This window comes from Larus michahellis, chromosome 6, assembly GCF_964199755.1.
Source record: "Larus michahellis chromosome 6, bLarMic1.1, whole genome shotgun sequence".
NCBI lineage: Eukaryota > Metazoa > Chordata > Aves > Charadriiformes > Laridae > Larus > Larus michahellis.
The window spans coordinates 57,219,302-57,237,649 of record NC_133901.1 but is presented as its reverse complement, the minus strand read 5'-3'; the positions used below and the strand labels follow the sequence as shown (position 1 = coordinate 57,237,649).

Below are 18,348 nucleotides of genomic sequence, written 5' to 3'. Positions count from 1 at the left end.
CTGAGAATTTTACTTGTTTAAAAAGCCATTGCTTTCCTTTTTCTTTGGAAACTTTAACAACTTATTTTGTCACTTCTCCACCGTTACATACAAGTCAGATGCCGTGCTGCATTAATTTAAGTAAATACCACTAGTGTTGCTCTTACTTGAACTGTAGACTGAAAGAAAAGTTACTTTGGGGTAAAAAAGTTTTCTAGCATTTTGCAGTGGTCACTAAAGGATGGTGAAACAAAGCTTCAAGGTGTGAAGCTTCAGATTCTTTACTGTTAGTAATTTATTGTGAAATGCAAGCGCAAGAGACTCCTGCAAAATTCATTCTGGACCTTGAAACCAGCAGTTTTTGATTGTCCCTTCTAAAACCTACAACAGATAGTTCATTTGTATTTATTAACATTTAACAGTTATTTCGCAGATTTCGGGTAGGTAATGTTCCTGTCGTGTAGGATTTTTTTTTAAAGTTTTGAAGCAAGTCTTACAAATGAAGTTTCAATGCTTTGATGAAATACAGCAGAAGTTTGCACGGGCTGTGAATTTCAGATCTGTTGGATGACTGCATTAAACTATTGATTGAGACTCTTTTCATCCAGAAATGGTTTACAGAGCTGACAGATTACTTAAAATAACCATTATGGATGTGAATCATACTGACAAAAGCAAAGAAATCCCCTTCAGAAGAAAACATCTTGCCTCAGCCATTCACTTTGATGAGCCTGGATGGTTATATATGACTATTTATATACAGTCAAAGGATCTTTTATTTTTTTTTCATAGCTAGAGGTAGAAACATATCATTTCAATTTTCCTCATTAACAGAAAGCTTACCAAAGATACGTATGATAGGTATTGTTACTACCCACGTACCAGAGATGTTGCTCTTAAACAGCTCTGTGTTCTAAGCTGGGGTTACATCCTTTCCACTCGGAGGAGTGCGCTGATATGCCAGAGATGCCCTCAGTTACAGGCACAGAACTCAAAGTGTTCATGGTTCTCCCGCACGTGATTGCATTATTTTTCAAAACAATTACTTTTCCTAATATTTAAAGGACAGACGCAAGAAGGAAAGAGCTGTAGTTATACTGGAATGCAACTTCTATCGGTAAGTTAAATTATTGCTGATACCATGTCTTTTTTGAAGTTTTGATTTTTTTTTTATTGTTGTAGATATCTACTAATACATTTATAGCAGTAGCTGTTCCAGATACAATATCTTTAGTGTTGAAAACCTTTTGAAATCTGTGTATTCGAAGTGCAAATATGTTGTAAAACATTCTCTCTGCACTTTTTTTCAGGAGCAACAAGAACCTTTGAAACCACACCTGACAATGTGCGGTCTTAAATGCTGCGGCCCCAGAGCCCTTTTTCTATTGATGCTGTGTAGGTAAGAAATATTTGCTTAAAAATATTATTTCTTCAATGTATAATAATATCAGTTGGTTTATAATGGATTTACTTATAATTAGAAATATATCTGACCGGGTAATAAAGCCAAATCTACTTGATAGTTGAATCTTGCCTCTTATAAAGATTAAACAACCTGGATATCAGTAACAGAAATACAGGACTGAACTCCTTCACGAATCACCTCAGCTGCCATGATTGAGTGAAAGATTTTTTTCACTGAGAAGACTGATGGGGGAAAAAAAGACAGGAATTTAACTTAAGCAAATGATCCTTCAAATGAAGGATTACTGTGTAGAGAGTGTGAATATCGTATCAGACACTTAGCAAATTTAGAAGGGCACATGGTCCTTGCCTGGAGCCCAAGGACAGAAGCACACAGTCCACCTACGTGCACTCCAAGCTTGAGGTAATAAAGTCGTCATTGTGCATTCGTTACTAAAGGAGACTGTCTTAAAGAGAATTGCCTGGTTAAAACCATTGTCTTTCTAGTCTCTACTGATGAAACCGTGAAGTCTTTAGGAAAGCTGAGTTGCATTAAGCTGGGAGGTGAAACTGAGCCCTTCTGTGTACAAGTAATCCTGCTAACAGTGCGGTTGCCGTGGCAAAAAACTTCAGATAGAAATGGAGCACTTAAAATGTATTCCTTCTATAAAAACCAGGAAAAAATTATTCTTTATAAGTAATTCTAATAGGAAAATGTGAGCGTGGACAGGTTAAATGTTGTCACTACCACCTTTAATGAAATATTTAAAGTCTGTTAGCCAGTTCTCTGCGTAGAATTGCCTAACCTGTTTGGTCTCCCAGTAAATGCCTCAAGCTAGGATTGTGCCTGAGCTTTAGTTCAAGCGGGTGTGCAAACACAGGTTTAGATAAAGCCTCCACTTGGTTGGGAGGGCAGGTGGAACAGTCCCCTGAAAGGGAGTTTAAAACCTCCGTCTCCCCCACCTTCTCTCTCTTAGAGCGACCTTTGTCCAAAACACACACTTGCTCTAATTCCACCTTCCTTCCTCGTCAGCTGTGACTTGCCACACTCTATAATCACTGGATGATTCACGGCTTTGCGGTAATAAAACACTGCTAAGAGACCAACAATATTTCAGAAGCATCTAAAAAACAAGAAGGCAAAATTCCCTGAGATGTTCAGCCTGCAGTATATAATTGCCTTCACCATGATCAGGGAGACTTTGTGAATCCTCTCGTACAGCTTCACGTGGCTGAGAGTAACCAGCAGCACAGACAGTTAATTCCTGTACAGTATCCATGGGAGTTATGTGTACGCAACAGAATCCGTTTAGCTTGGCTAATATGTGAAGAGAATTTTCTCTACTGAGTACTTTATAATTAATAACGGTGAGGTTTCTCGGTTTTGGTTTGTTGTGGTTTTTTTGTTTGTTTGTTTGTTTTAAGTTTAGAGACAGCCAGAGCCTTATCTTCCCTGTCATATACAGAGGACAGGTTCTAGTTCTGCCTTCTTGAATGACATTTCTTAACTTCACTTGCAGCACTTGACATTAAATTATATTACAATCACATCATAGACACACATACAGAAAAAAATCTATATCCAGGGGGTTGCCTGGACGGTCGCTTTCCCAGAAATATTTTTATTAAGAAGGAGAAATGATAACATTGAGGCAAATTTATCAGAGCAATCAACAGAATTTACACTGCAAATCAATATCAGGAATCAGCTTAAGTAAATACATGCCATTTGATGCCAAGAAGGGCTTCCATTCAGGAAGGGTGTTTTCAAATTACAGAACACTAGCCTGGGTTTATAGGGTCAGTTGCAGAAAATTCTGTGGGGTGTTTATATTTTTTTGGCTGAGTTTAAGAGCACTTACATTATTTAAGTATTTGTTCCTGTATCTGGTAAGCGGCAACACGATGCTACTGATTCAATCTCTCCAGTTAATCAAAACCCCGTGACAGTACGGGCTGCTTTGAAGCAGAGTGATGTAGGTGATTCTGCTGCAGTTTATCTAAAGAGACCATGCAAAATCCTGTATCCTTGAGCCCATCAGCTATGAAACAAGAAGTAACACCTCTGTTTGCATCCGCGAATCCTTTGCCTGTCAGTGGATGGCCTGAAAAGAAGCTTTTTTTCCCTAGCTTTTCCTGAGGGGGGTGTTTCAAAAGCTTGCTCAGACTGCGTTTGGCATTTTGTTTCTCCCTTCTCTCGGTTCTAAGGTGTTTCTGCCTCTTCTGTGATACATGACTTCTGACAAAAAATAGCCAGGGAAAATATTCCTGTACATACGTCTAGACTGTACTTTTGTTTTAAGCAGTGATCTATACTACTGTTTAGGGCAGATGGTCCCTCTTCCCCCCTCTAATTACCACATTCTGTTAAGACGCTAACTTGAAAGTATCTTAAATGACAAGCAGTTCTTGTACCTTTCAAGCCTGTAAAAATGCTAAGGTTGAGCGCCATAAGAATAACTAAGGAAATTAAATAATTGTAATTCAGCTTTTATAAAAGCAAGCATGGGTCATTGAGCCTGAAGAGTTTGAAACACGTATTATGCATTGACAGCCCAGAACAGAAAGATATTCCAGGCTGTCAAATAAATATATATTCAGTTTTCTTCTATAAAAGCCTATTCTCTCCTCAGTTGCCGGAACAGCTGTTTCAAGGCAATTCCATACTTAGATGGACGCCAGCCTATTTCGAATACATTAAGAAAATTGGAGGAACTAAAACGTATGCAGTTAGTTAAATTTAACAACACGAATACTGGGTAAAAGAGAAGGTTAGATGCATACATGAGAAGATGTACATGCGTAAGAGGAATGAGCTTTTATTTTTATCCTTTGTGATTCCTGCATGTGACAGAATACAGGAATGCGTGCAGCTGTGAGCTCACTCTTGCTTAGTGACGAATAGGGCACGTGAATTGAAGAGGGCTTTAAAGGAAACAGGGCATCCTCCCTTAAAACGCAGCTAAGCAAAACCACTTAAGGCGCATAACATCTGTAAGTTCTTTGCCTTTCAACACTGACAGTCTGCTTGTGAGTATCCCCAAAGTTACCAGGACGGTAACACCACACACTCGCATTTAGGAGGCATCAGGTTCCTCTGCTACGTTGGCTCGCTATGGTAGGAGTTCTCAAAGATTGTACAAAACACCATGCAAGGAACAGTGCCCCATTAATGCACAGCCTCAATTCCTGCAACAGCTCGCCCACGCCAACAAGTTCTTACTTAAACATGAAAATCAAAGACCGCCTTCATAATTACACCTTCATAAAGTCTCATCCCCTCTTTTCTCCACTAATCAGCAACGAGCCGTCGGTACCACTTGTGTTTTAATTTACGAAGAGTCTGTGAGGGGGGAAGCACACCCTGCTGGCCCTCTGGGGGTGCTCACCTTAGGGGTTGGGCAGAAACAAAGAGTAAAACTATGGTATCTTTGGCTTTGGGGCTGCTATTTACGGTATAACAGCCCTTAACGGCCCCAGGTGTCCCCCCCACAGCTGCCAACCATCAAGACCCATAAAAGGTGGAGGTGGGGCGAATATATAAATAGGAATCCTGATGTGGCCTGAGTAAGGAGTTGTAGTTCAGGTATGCTCCCCCTGGCAAAAAAAAAAAAAAAAAAAAAAAAAAAAAAAAAAAATATTATATATATGGGGTTTGTAATTATTCATATTTGAGTTTGGTGGCTCATGTTTGTAGCTGTTTCTGAACACAAAGGAGTGGTTTGCATTCTCGTCGTGCTTCGCCGATTTTGCCCAACAGGATTATTTTTGTAACCTGTTTAAAAACTGTCTTGTAAAAGCAGGATTTTAAAAGTGTTTTTTTTAATGCGCTAATCTCTGAGGGTGGTTTCCATCTCTCTCCAGGAGTTAAATTGAATGTATTTCATTATGTAAAAAGAAGCTTAATTTTAAATGCTGAAATAAACAATCAACACTCCTCCCACATTCCTAGATTATAACAACAGTGCCCTACTTACAGAGAAGGTATTAAAGAAGACTGAACTATTTTCTCAGGCAAGGTGTTAAGAAGTCATAGACTTCAGAGAAATTACAGACTCTGAGTTAGAAAAGTGGTATTTTTTCCAAGAAGAGACTTAACAGAGATTATAAAACATGATATTTTTTAGAAAAGTATTTTTCTATAGTGCTGTGAAATGCAAGTATGCAAACATTTCATGATATGTTGTCTGATGGGCAGTAATTGTCAGTAACCTTGAAACTAATATAACATTTTCATGGAATGTCATCTCTGCTGTAAATGGTGGATTTTTTTTTTTTTTTTAAAACATCCTCACTTTTTTCATTCCTTTTAGGTCAATGCACATTCCTGAAGCTGAAGGAAAAGGTGAAATTCTACCTCCAACTATACAAAAAATAATAAAAGGATACAACAAGTATCTACGTCCATTTTTTGATAGTAAGTAGAAAAGCTGTTTTAATAAGATTGAGCCATAACACAATGCAGTGTCTGAAACTCAGCAATGAGCAAACTTTTTTTTTTTTGCTGTCCTTTCTTTCCTCTGATGTTTGACAGTGACTGATCTGATTATACATGGTGTGCTCTGATATAATAAGTTACAGCATCATAGCTTTTGTGGCCCAAGGTGAAACTTATGTATTCCAGGCATTCACAAGCAAGACTTCTAGACTCTGTTAGAAACTTGGCTATCGATGTTCACGTGTCCTCAGTGAAATAAGCTGTAATACCATACCTATTTAAAAGCATAATTTCCCCTAATTTCCTAAATAATAACTATAAAAAACTTTGATTAAAGAAAGCCTTATCTATCAAACTGTTCATAAAAGCACAGGCAAATCTTGTTACTGTAGCCACATATTATGTGCAGTTACCATAAGATTGCAAGAGTATTAGTTCATAAATGCTTCTTGCCTCGGGTCTTAAAGGTCACTGAACTGGTTCACTGCAGAACCGTGAGGGGAAAATGAATCAAAAATGTCAGTTCCCTGCGTCAGGCGGCCGCGGTCACCAGGTTGGAAGACCCACACAGTCTGCCGCGCCAAGGCTGATTTTACTGCCCCGCAGCACAGTCAATGTTAGGCACCTGAAATCTCAGTGACAAACAGCTTCCTTGCTTGAGTCGGGCTATTGCATGTATTGGAAATACCGAAGAGTTACGAGGTGGGGTGAGGATGTCTGCCTGGAGAAACCGCAGAACTCTGAAAAAGAAAATAGACTGCATCTTGAAAAGATGCTCAGCACCATTTGTCTGTCAGAGAATAAACTTACAGAGTGAGGGCTAAGCAATAGTTCTTGAGTGAGATATTCAGAAAGGGGTTTCAAATGAAGACTTTTATATCCCTTTATATTATGCTTAAAAATGATTGACTGAAGAGTTTCTCAGACCATACTGTTACCTCTTGCCATCCAAATACCTGGTGAGACTGTCAGCCTGTTCAATAAGGACACTCCCCATCGTGTACTATTTCTCGATCAGTTTCATAAAAATATTAAGATAAATTGGTATTTCAGATTTAAAAGAAAGGGAAAATAACTATTTCACCTGTTTGGTTTTACTATAATTGTCTCAGCTGTTGATACAACTGCTTTAAAGTATTGGCATGGTCTAAGAAGATTTATCAGCATAACAAAAGTAATGCTAATAAATAAACTAATCCCTTCTCATTGGAGGTGATGCATAACGGAAAATATATTAATGGCCACTGAACACATAGGTATTGAATTCATTACTTCATGCTATAACCAGAGATACATTGGCACTGCCATGATGGATGTGCTTTGGTAGGCAGCAAACAGAATTCCATTGCAAAAGCCTATGAGAGTAGTTAAGATATTTTGCAAGATAATTTTGGATCATTTTCCATGTGATAGAGGGTTCTATCCCAGGTATGCTCAGGGAGGGGTATATGCCCAGCCCTGACCCCTCTCTGTTACTGGCGAGGTGGGCTGCAGCTTGGATGAGATTCAGGTCCAGGAGCAGCTATTGGTCTTCTCGGAAGCAGAGCTGGTAAACCACCTAAATCCTCAGCTTAACAAAGCAGTGGATTATGCTGATGTGTGTGACCACAGCTATGCTAGCTTTGTTCCATGTAATATTTTTCTTCTTTCTACGGATATTACCTGTCTGCAGCCGGTGTAGCTTGCATCTGTTCTTTGTGAGAAAGATTTCAGTATAACTGGCTTCACTCAGACCTGTATCAATGGCTACAGCACACCTGCTGAAGAGTTGATGGAGCCAGAGTATCACTTCAGCCATTTATATCTCTTCTGTGACTTTTTTTTTTTTTTTTTACCCTCCTTGGCCCCTCAGATCCTTAACTTCTTTGGTGATTTTTTGCATGTTAATAGTACTTTGCACGTTAACAGTAAGAGACTGACCCAATCAAAAATGCATTGTAGGATCAAAGTGCTGGTTAGACTTGAGTATGCTAATGAGCAAATGCAGGATGAAAACACAACCCGGGGTATTCTGGTACTGGTGGAGATTATCAGCTACTCAAAAAGCCTGCACAGTTCTAATTGTGTCACCCTGTTAGTGCTGATTTACTCGGAGAAGGAAACTTGTGTTTCTAGGAACGTGAACAGGAAAGGACGTGTATGTATCTTAACGCCAAGATCTGTGTTTGCTGTCTGAAGTGCATGGAAGGATTTGCATAAAATGGCAACCTAGGATGTGTATGTTAATATGCAGAAATAAATAAATAAAAAAAAATATCCTGAAGTCAGCCTCTTTGAGACACTTGGCTCCCTTTTTTTTTCTGGCTGAGATTCCTTTGCTTTAGAAAGTGTGCATATTGCTGTTTATTTGTGTGGTCAGTTAGATATGTGTTCATAAATATGCATGAAGAAATTTGTCATAAAACTAGATGGTGTTACTTGTTGGCATCTACAGTGCTTTGAGCTTAATGTTAGCTAGTCATAATGGAACACTGAAATGTGTTTTTTATCAGGTATGAGAGGGCCCGGGGTTCGCTTGAATTTTAGAATAATGTGATTCAAAGTCATTTCAATGTTATTTGTCCTTGAAATTTTTCTTAAGGCAGGAAATGGGGATTTTTGAAGTGATGCTTGCTGTCAAGATAGAAGCAGACCCTTGCAAAATCAGTGACGTTGAATTCCTTAATATTCAGCAAAATGTTTTTTTAGTTCTGAAAAGAAAGCATTAGGTATAAACAAATGATCATAAAATGAAGGTTCCTATTTCCTAAGGCCAGGAGAAACAGAAATAGTTACTAGTCAAGGAAACTTTATGTCAGCTCCTACATTCTTCGTTTAATAAGCACCACCCCCCTGCCATTTGTCTATTTGTTTGTGTTTGGCCCTTGTGCTGGCACTGGCAGATGACTGGAAATTAGCAAAGTGGATACGACTCAGCTAGTGTTATTAATGAGGGGATTATGAAGATATTTTTCATTTTAATCCAATGACTATGCATAACAACATAAAAACTGTCTTCTCCTCTCCTTGCATGGATTGAAACTAACTAGGTGTCTGTATTTTAAACCTGCATTTATGTCACCTTGCATCAGTCATCTCTCCCCCGCCGGGTCACCCCTCCGGACCCCTGCTACCCAAACGCTGCCATTTGTGCCCCGTACAGACTGTCATTGCCATTTCTAGGCACCTAAATTAGGTGCCTAAAGTTAGATTAGAAGAAGCCAGGCTTAGTATGTCCAAGGTTTGCAGACGAGTAAAAATGACTGAGCGTTTTGTGTTTGTCCGTGGTGGGTGGCACGTACCGCTTACCAAATTATGGGGCTGCTTTTACACGGTGTTTAGTACAGAGGAATCCCAGCTGGACTCGTTACACGCCTCTGCCCTCATCTGAATGTTACTATTAAGAATGTTCTCTTTCCTTAACTATAGCATTTTAATGTTCCTCTTTGAGCCAGTTCATCAAACAAGTCTTAATACAGGTAGACAGAGGAAGGTCCTTTAGAATCATTTCAGGCATTCTCTGGACTGGGATGTGAAATACTCCTATACTAGTGTTAGCAGATAGTACCCCTTAACATAATAATATCCATCCTAGACTTTTAGATAGATGTGGAAGTCCTCTATAGAAGAGCTGACATAAGGAATTTAAAAATGCACGGTTATTTCCCTTAAATGTGCTACATAACCCTGACACTCTATCACAGCAGCGCAAGCTGATTTCAACGTCAGGTTTTCTGCTGAAACTGTGTAGACCAATTTTATAACTTTTAGGTGCCATGCCAAACCTCTCTGAATTAATGAGCAATTCCTGCTGACTTCGGTGAGCCTTGGATCAGGAGTTGTTAAGGGATGCATAACATCTTGTAAATAATTTAATACAAATAGATTTTGTTCTGTGATTGAATGTGATAACTTAAGTGTTCTAATTAAAAAGAGAGAGACTAGAAAAAGGTCACAGCTAAGTATATTTGAATATGGAAGCTGCTTTCAAGTGGTACAGCAAAGTGTCATGCTTAAATCGGTTATTCTAAACAACATTTCAAAGATTATTTTCGTTAGCTTTGTAGCGAGTAACATTTCATGGTTTAAATTCAAGAAAGCAAAATAAATCTTTGAGTGCAACCTTTGTGTAAGACCAGTTATCATATTTTTCTCCAAAATGTTGTTTGTATTAAGTTCTATGACTTTAATGAGATGAAAGCATTTTAGCCCTCAGAAGTTTACAGTTTACCGCAAAAGAGATCAGGAGATACCCGAATGTCAGCAATGTCTAAGACCCTTTGATTTCAGTGAGACAAGCTCACAAGATACATGAGAAGGAAGTATCAAATAATTGTCATCTGAAGACTATTTCATGTACCAATTACCCAATGTCTAATCCTCCAGAGAAAGGCAAAAAGCCTAGAATATGCATGGCCAGTTGTATATTGGAGAAAAAAAATTCTTTTGAATCCCTACTGATTCCTTAAGATTGTGATTTATTAAATCAGTGACTTGGTGAAAAACTGTAAACTTCAGCATACAGATGGTCATGTAGGTTTTCCTTCCTTTCCCATGAAAATGAGAGGCGCTATGAGACCTGTCATTGCTGCCAAACCCAGCTTCCTGCTTGCAGGGCAGGTTGGGCTTTGGTTTTGTTTTTTGGTCGTGTCCCCCTCTGTCCTGTTTTGCCCCGTCCCCCCTCTCCTCCCCTGATGCTGAGTTCTAGCAATTCTAAATGAGGAATGGTGATTAAGGTCAGTGAGGAAAAAAGTTTATTTGAAGTTTCACGTTGTCTCCAGCTTCCTTAAACTGGGATCTTGCTTCGCTTTGGCAGACAACATGTATAACTCACTACTGGATACCTTTTCTGTGCACTTACTGACATTAGGCAAGTCACCTCTCCGTCTTCTCTTTGAGGAGCTGAGTAAATGCTTTTCCTTAACGATCACGTTACAAGCTTTGCTGTTAAGCTTCTAGAGATTTTGTCTTCTGGAATATTTCTCTCTCTCGATTGAACTCTGTCTGCTGTTTGCACATTTTTTTTCCAATGTGGAAAACCAATCTTGTCACAGTAATCTAATAACGGTGTTGCCAATACAGTCAAGATTGCAAGATAAGTTAATTCTGTGTATTGCTCCCTGTTGCAATAGTGCTTCTGCCAAAGCATAATACGGAAAGATCATGTTGAAATGATTATCTGTGACAACCTCTAAATCCTTCTCAAAGGCACTGCTTGCCAAGATAGTTTCCTGTCCTGTCCATACTGCCTGCATTATTTGTCCCCACATTAATTGCTTGGACTTGGCTATGTTAAAATATGTTATTTTGACAAATGGTTTAACAAGCTGTTACTGTTACTCTTCCCACAATTTTTTGCCTTGTCCACAAACTGTACGAGCGAAGCTACATCACTGTCTAAAGATCATCGATGCGAAAAAATAAATCAAAGTTGATTCCTGCTAGAAATAGGTTTGTTTTCTGATGTCATCGTATCAACAGTTACAGTTGAGATCTGTCAGAAGTCTATCTTAATCTGTCCAGTCTCTTCACATAATGCGTATTTGTCAAGAAGGATGTCTTCTGGTGGGAAGTTAAATGCACTGAAAAAAGCCAAGTGTAATGTATCACTTTGTCTGAAAGTCCTGTAATACTCTAAAACAAAGCAAAGCTGGCAATCAGGCAGACAAACAGTTTTTCGTGAAATTATAATAAATCAGCCTATACTTTCCCTTTTAATTCTCTATTAGAGCAGCATAGTATTTTATTTAACAGACTGTGATCATTGCAGTGATCCAAACGTCATTTTTAAGTATGCTGTCTGCCACTCTTCTGGCTGCTTTCCCACACGGGATTACTGTGAATGTCTGTAAAGTGCATAAAGTAACAGTCTTTGCACGTAAATTTCAGTAAAGGTTAAAACATGTGTTAATTAGATTGTGCACCCATTGGCACCCAAAGGCACACCCTTTGGTGTTTCTTTGCCATGTCTTGAAGATTCCCTTCACTAATGCAGGACAGACTGGCTTCAGTTTTCTTCTGAAGATCGGTAGACTTCTTCTGAAGTTGCTGCTATACACGCAATTCCTGCCAAACATATGGAAGTGTGGGGACTGCCTGCCTCCTCGGGTCTGCTGCCCTGGCTTTGACACTGTCAGCGGGAGACCTTTCAGAGGAAGTTCAGGGGAAACCCTGGTGGATAATTATGGGAAGACTCATTCTGTTATTAATACTTTGCTTATTTAGTAAGGCACCATAAATCGTATTTAGCCTCACACACACAAAAGAAATTAATATTTAACTTCTAATATTGTTCTGGTTTATTTAACTGTTAAAGCAAAGCTATTCTCAGCAGCTTGTATTGTGTTAATCAAGATCCCATCCATAATTTTTTTTGTTTGTTTTTTTTTTGTTTGTTTGTTTGGTTTTTTTTCCTGCACAACTCCTCCCTGGCACATTGCTATATCTGAGGGGATGGAATTTTCTGATGGATTTTCACAAGTGCTTGGCTGGGCAGGCTGGCTGCACAGGACCAGGGCTTGGGCCATGAAGATGGTCAGGGCTAGCAGAGCCAGGAGGGTTTTATCCTGGTGACACTACTGCTCTCTGGCACCTGGGCTGCACGGCAGGTCTGTGCTAGGACAATCAGTCTGAGCTTCAAGGACCTCTTAACCTAAGCTTAGATGTCTTTTGGTGACTGGGAGTCACCCAACACTAGAATTCTGTTGTGTTACTCAATAATATTTTGGGAGGGAAAAAAAAAACTGCAACAGGAAAGGAGGAAGGAAGAGAAGTACAAAGCCCTGTTCCTGTGATTCCACAAAAATTAAACCTAATTTAATTTCAGTAATCTTTCTGGAAAGTCAGCTTTTCCTCTCAGATGTGTAATGATAGCACTGATTATACTGAAATGCCACCAATGAACGTTTCCCTTAATCTGTATCTCCTTAACTGGGCAAGGATCAAGTGTTTTTCCTACCAATAAAATATGATGTAATAAGAAAGAGTTGGATTATTCCCACCAACAGTTCCCATATAGCCAGCTGAACACTGCATTGTAATTTCCTTAGAATTGTCCATCGTTCAGCATATGCCTTGCATGATGAGATTCCCCCCAAATTCTTATGTGACAGCTGTCAATAATATGCTCTGTTACAGCCATACATGGGAATCTGTAGGAAGGTTGAAAAAAATATCAAAAAATGGATTATAAATCGCAATTATTTTTAAATTTAGTGATTTTTTTTTGAGGCTGGGGATGTTGTACCTGTAATAATGATATAGTACAGTGGTAAGAATAAGTATCAATTGACTCTGTTGCTGTTGCACCCTAGAAAGTTGGGCTGAGTTTCCGAGAGGGTCAAGTTTTTAACCCTGGAGGGACAAAACATAAATGTTTTGTCCTGGAAAGAATGGAAAGAGACAGAAGAACAAGCTGTAAATGATCTGAGAACTCCTCAGTCAAATAATTTTTTGCGAAGTTAATCCCCAAAGCCTTCTTCCAATAGATGAACAATTTCTTCTAATGCCTGTGTACGTTTTATAGTGTATAATAAACACATAGATTACCATCAGGGGATGCTGCGAGCCTACAGTCCTGCTTTAAGATGGAGCTTTATATATGAACTTTTGACTGAGTCCAGGACAAAGCATTTACACATTCTTTCAGGAGTGCCAAATGCATTTGCATTACAAATGGAAGTTATTTTGAAAAAAAAACCCCACAAACCCAAACACCTAATAAAATTATACCTCTTTTAGAATGATACATCTTTTTCTTTAGTGTTACTCAGTGGGGTAGAGTTGGACCCCATCTTTCTCTAGATGCCATTTGGGGGCATGTAAGACCTATGCACCTAGCATGTTGCAAGGAGCTAAGAGGGGGTTTCGTCAGAGTGCCTGTGATATACCGGTACCATCGGCTACCTAGATCTTATTTAAAGTATGTCTGCATTTCTCAGTACTGCATTTTCTGCTTCTCAATTACTTGGAAAGATGCACTTATTTAATGTGAATTTCCTTGTACAAATACTCTGTTAATTGTTCTGCACATATTCAACCAGGAATAATGTCATGTTTCCATGAAAGCTCTGCGCAAAGTCCGTATTGTAACATGGCAATGACATCATGACAATTCCTTAGGTAAGGTGTTTCATCACACTGAATAAACCTTCAGCTGATACTGATATTAAAAGGAGAATGAAATTACCATCTTTCCTTTAGAAATGCAAGTATTTAAATTACAAGTTAGCTGCTAATGGTAGAAAGCAAGACGTTCAAATGCAGTGACACAATATAGACAATATATTCTTAAATAGGCAGTAAGTAAAGTCACTCATATCCCATCTGGGTATTAACTATGTGACATTGATGGGAGCGACTCCATAGTTTGCTAACATCTGATGGTCCAGATGTTGCAACTGGAAGAATTCTTTCCACCGCTCTGCACCTCGGAGCAGAAGGGTGTGATGTACCGTGGGGATTGTACCTTCCCCACCTTGTTGTGCAATGTTTTCCCCAGCACTTTTTTTTTCTGGAAAAAAATTTCTCATAAAATAAAACTTACTTGGGAAATAAGGCGTGTTTATTAAAACGGAGTTTTAGAAGTATTATATTTCAGTTATGAAATTGTTAAAATTCCTTCATAATCTAAGTTTGTGGAATATTTATCTCTTAAGCGACTAAACATTTGGATAAATGGATTGTATCGTGGAAGATTTTATAGCCAATTCTCCTGAACACTGAGCATTACAGAACTGTGTGCTAGACTCTGACTTTCTCTTTCTTTACAGATGGTCCCGTCTCAGTTGGAATGAGTCTGGATATTGCAAGCATTGATACAATATCAGAAATAAATATGGTATTGTCACTTTTGCAATCTCTTTTGTTTTGCTTGTTGATAAGCCGATGTCCTGTGTTTCCAGCTGCTTGCAATGTGACTTTGAGGCTTTTCTCCTTGTGCAGTCACTGGGTGTTAGGAGATGGAATTTTATTTTTCACTACGGGTAGTGGTTACAGCACTATAATAAGTATAGGAATACAGATGCAAATCACACCTCTTATAGATAAAAAAAAAACCAGAAATTTGCTACTGAGTGTTAATCTTAATGAAAGGCATATAGAGCAGTATTTATTTTCCAGATGAAATGGCTAAATCTTGATGCATTTCAGAAAATTAAAGATATATTCCTGTGACTGAAGCCACTCCCTTTCCTTGTGATCAGACACAGCTGAACTCATATTGTTTTTCTCTTCTACTGTTACTGTCACACATTAATTTATTCCAGCTGTGTTTCCTTACATTTGTGTAATTTATTTTTGAACGACCTATGAAATGGCGTATGCTTTTCTGATTCAAGATCCGATGTTAGTACCTAGAAATAAAAGGCAAATTTTATTAATCAGATATTGAATATTAGAAAATATTTTTGTGTGTGTATATATGTAAGCATGTACACATATAAATATATATATAAAAAAAGGTGTATAAATATAAAAATACCTTACCATTTCATTACTCAGGCTTCCACAGAAGTTGAACAGTGGAATCCCTCTCTACTTAGTAAGTGTTAGTTAGTGTTTAAAAAGGGGGAAGTAAGATCAGAACTTAAGTTGAACTTACCCTGATAAAAACACACCATAAAATCAAAAGTTGATTAAAGAGGTGCTAAGAAATAGCGTGACTTTAATGTAAGACTACAAGGCGTATTTGATTTGAAAGTGAACTGGGCTGAGAGCTGTATTCAAGGTCTTGATAAATTTGGCACCGCTTGTGATGCTGAAAGGATAAATTGTGCTAAAAGATGACGACTCCATTCCTATTTCACTAACTTCTTTTGTCTATCAGTATTTATACAACTTTTTCCAAAGTTTTCATAAAAAAGCATTATTTAGTAGTTTATGTGAACAAAATGGCATTTGCAACCGCTTACATAAATCATTCCAAAATTTAAAGATTTACAGAGCCAGATTATCTGCTTACAAAATTCCAATGACTTCAGCTGATTTATGGCCCCAGACTTAGGCCATCAGCTTTTACTGTAAAATTCCAATGACCAGAAGAACAAAATCTACTCAAGATAATATTTCTTAGTGATGTCAACCTCACATCGAGTCCTGCAAAATTTGGCAGTATGAGAGCCAGTACAACTGCTATCGGAATGCCAGCATTGAAGTGTGGGAGACGGAGTCACGCTGTTTCCATATACTTTTGTAAAACAGAATATAATACAGGCTTGCTCAGTACGATAATTTTATTTTTTCATTCAGGACTACACGGCTACCATATTCCTAAGGCAGCGATGGACTGATGAGAGACTTTGTTTTGATGGCAATAAGAGTTTAAGCTTAGATGGTCGGCTTGTGGAAATGCTTTGGGTACCGGATACCTTCATAGTTGATTCAAAAAAGTCTTTTCTTCATGATATCACTGTTGAGAATCGTCTTATAAGAATATACCCTAATGGAACAGTCTTGTATGCTCTACGGTATGTATATACCACACACCAGCCTTTATATTTGGCTTCTACTTACAGTTTAAACTTTCCAGATTAGCATAATTTGATGCTTAAAGAGATCTGTGTGTAGAAGTAGACTATGCATGGTCTTGTAGTTTTACAAATACGTAGTATTATTGACCAATATGATAAGATTCTTAACTTTAATAATACGTCTCCTTTTCTTTCCTCTATAGACTTTTTTTGCTTTCATGTAGATCAAACACAGGAATTGCATTTTGCCATTCCAGTTGTTTTTGCAATGAAGTCATCACAGAGGAAAGCAAGCTGTGACAATTGATTTGCATTATTTATTGCAGGTTAACCTTTATAATAGATTTTGATAAATACAAAGAAATTGTAAAATGTATTGCAAAACATGAGGTGCCCCTAAACTCAGCTATTCGGGAGTGTTTTCCTGTTTGGGATGCCATTACTTCTCCACGTTAAATAACGGCATATACTAGAATTTTTTCCTTGCAATAGATATTTGCCTGCCAATCTTAGTTAAAGAAGGCTACGTGGATTATTTTTATTTTTACTGATGAACAGTTTTATCCCATTAATAATCAGCAATAATCTTTTTTTTTTTTTCCCCCCCAAGGATCACCACAACTGTTGCATGCAGCATGGATCTGACCAAATATCCGATGGATAAGCAGACGTGTACTTTGCAACTGGAAAGCTGTAAGATACTTAATCCTTATTATTTTTATACAATTAGAAAAACATCTGTGATCTTTTCCGAGGACTACTGGAATAGTAGCCTATGGGCTGGAATTTTCAAAGCAGCCAAGGGACAGTACGTGCCCAGTCCCTGTGGAATTACAGTAGTGTCTGTATACAAAGATAGATGCGTGAGGCTTCACTGAGAATAGCATGTCAGCGCTGAAATGCTGCCTTGCCGTTAACGATTAAACAACATCTCAGGAGATTATCATAGGCCTGGTTATGCAGCACATCCTGCAGTTATTCTGTTGGTCTTCAGGGGGAGTTCTGTGAGCAGACATTTTCCAGCACAGCTAAGAAAATGATTTTTTTTTTTCTCTTTCAGATAGTATGTATTATTTTTTCTCCCCTGAAGCATAATTCCTTTGGGAAAGAAAGAAATTAGAATAAGGCTTATTTGTAAGGCACAGAGTTCATATCTAACTAATTTACTGTCTTCATACTGATAAAAAGGTAATTGCTTAGACAGTTCTGTTCTGATATGGATATATAAAGATCCTTCTATGACTTATTTAATTGTCTCTATGTCAGTGCCCTGGGAAAAAATGTCATCAATTGATGGACCAAGACTAAATATACCTTTATAGGTTCTCATTTTATCAATCAATGTCCTCATAATTTTCATTAAAATATGCTCTCTACTATTTTGTAGACATGATTGCTTTGCAAATACCCACATGTGCGTGTTTTTGCTATTGTGCACGGGATAAGACCCTATCAAAATACTTTTGCATGGGATAATGTAAAAGGATACCCACTCCTGTAAGATGAAAATATATGTTCAAATATATGTTGGTACATATTCAAAATCTTTTGGAAGGTTTTTCAGTACTTGTCCAGTTTTATTCTTTACCATTTTGGATGCGTGTGTTCTTTATCTCCTGTTGGTAATGACCGAGTAGAAGATTGCTGCAAAGTTTGATTTTAGACAGAACCTCAAATGGAATACGCAAACCTTCCTCACACAGGAGTCCCTCTAGAATTAGCAGTTTTATTGGATCTGCTTAACAAATAGTGATTTGAGTTAGAATTTGGATTTATCTCTGATTTATTTTCATTTGGAAGAGAATATTGGTAAGCCAGCGCATATGGATTTACATCAGCAGCATGGCCTAATGAGTCATTTAACATTTTCTCTAGTTCCAGAATGAAATCTTTGTCCCACGGGAACTTAAATCTATTTGACAGGATTAAAAAAAAGAGAGGTCCCTATGTAATTAAAAATAAGCATTTTTCAGAATGATTCCATCTGCTTTTTCGACAACACACAAATGGCTCCTGTCCAAGGGGAAAACATAGTAATGTCCTCGCAAATGCTCCCATGACATTGGTGTTTAGTTTTAA

General features: G+C 38.1%; 1 protein-coding gene across 1 annotated transcript in view; it reads left to right on the top strand.

The window, feature by feature from the left end:
• The first annotated feature begins 690 nt into the window (after positions 1-690).
• LOC141745212 (gamma-aminobutyric acid receptor subunit pi-like) overlaps positions 691-18,348 on the top strand; it is a 38,982-nt gene continuing 21,324 nt past the window's right edge. The window contains exons 1-6 of the mRNA XM_074592513.1: positions 691-1,096; positions 1,290-1,378; positions 5,697-5,800; positions 14,572-14,639; positions 16,049-16,266; positions 16,880-16,962. Of these exons, the coding sequence (XP_074448614.1) occupies positions 1,082-1,096; positions 1,290-1,378; positions 5,697-5,800; positions 14,572-14,639; positions 16,049-16,266; positions 16,880-16,962 (577 nt within the window). The 5' untranslated portion in view covers positions 691-1,081. The remainder of the gene's footprint in view (positions 1,097-1,289; positions 1,379-5,696; positions 5,801-14,571; positions 14,640-16,048; positions 16,267-16,879; positions 16,963-18,348) is intronic.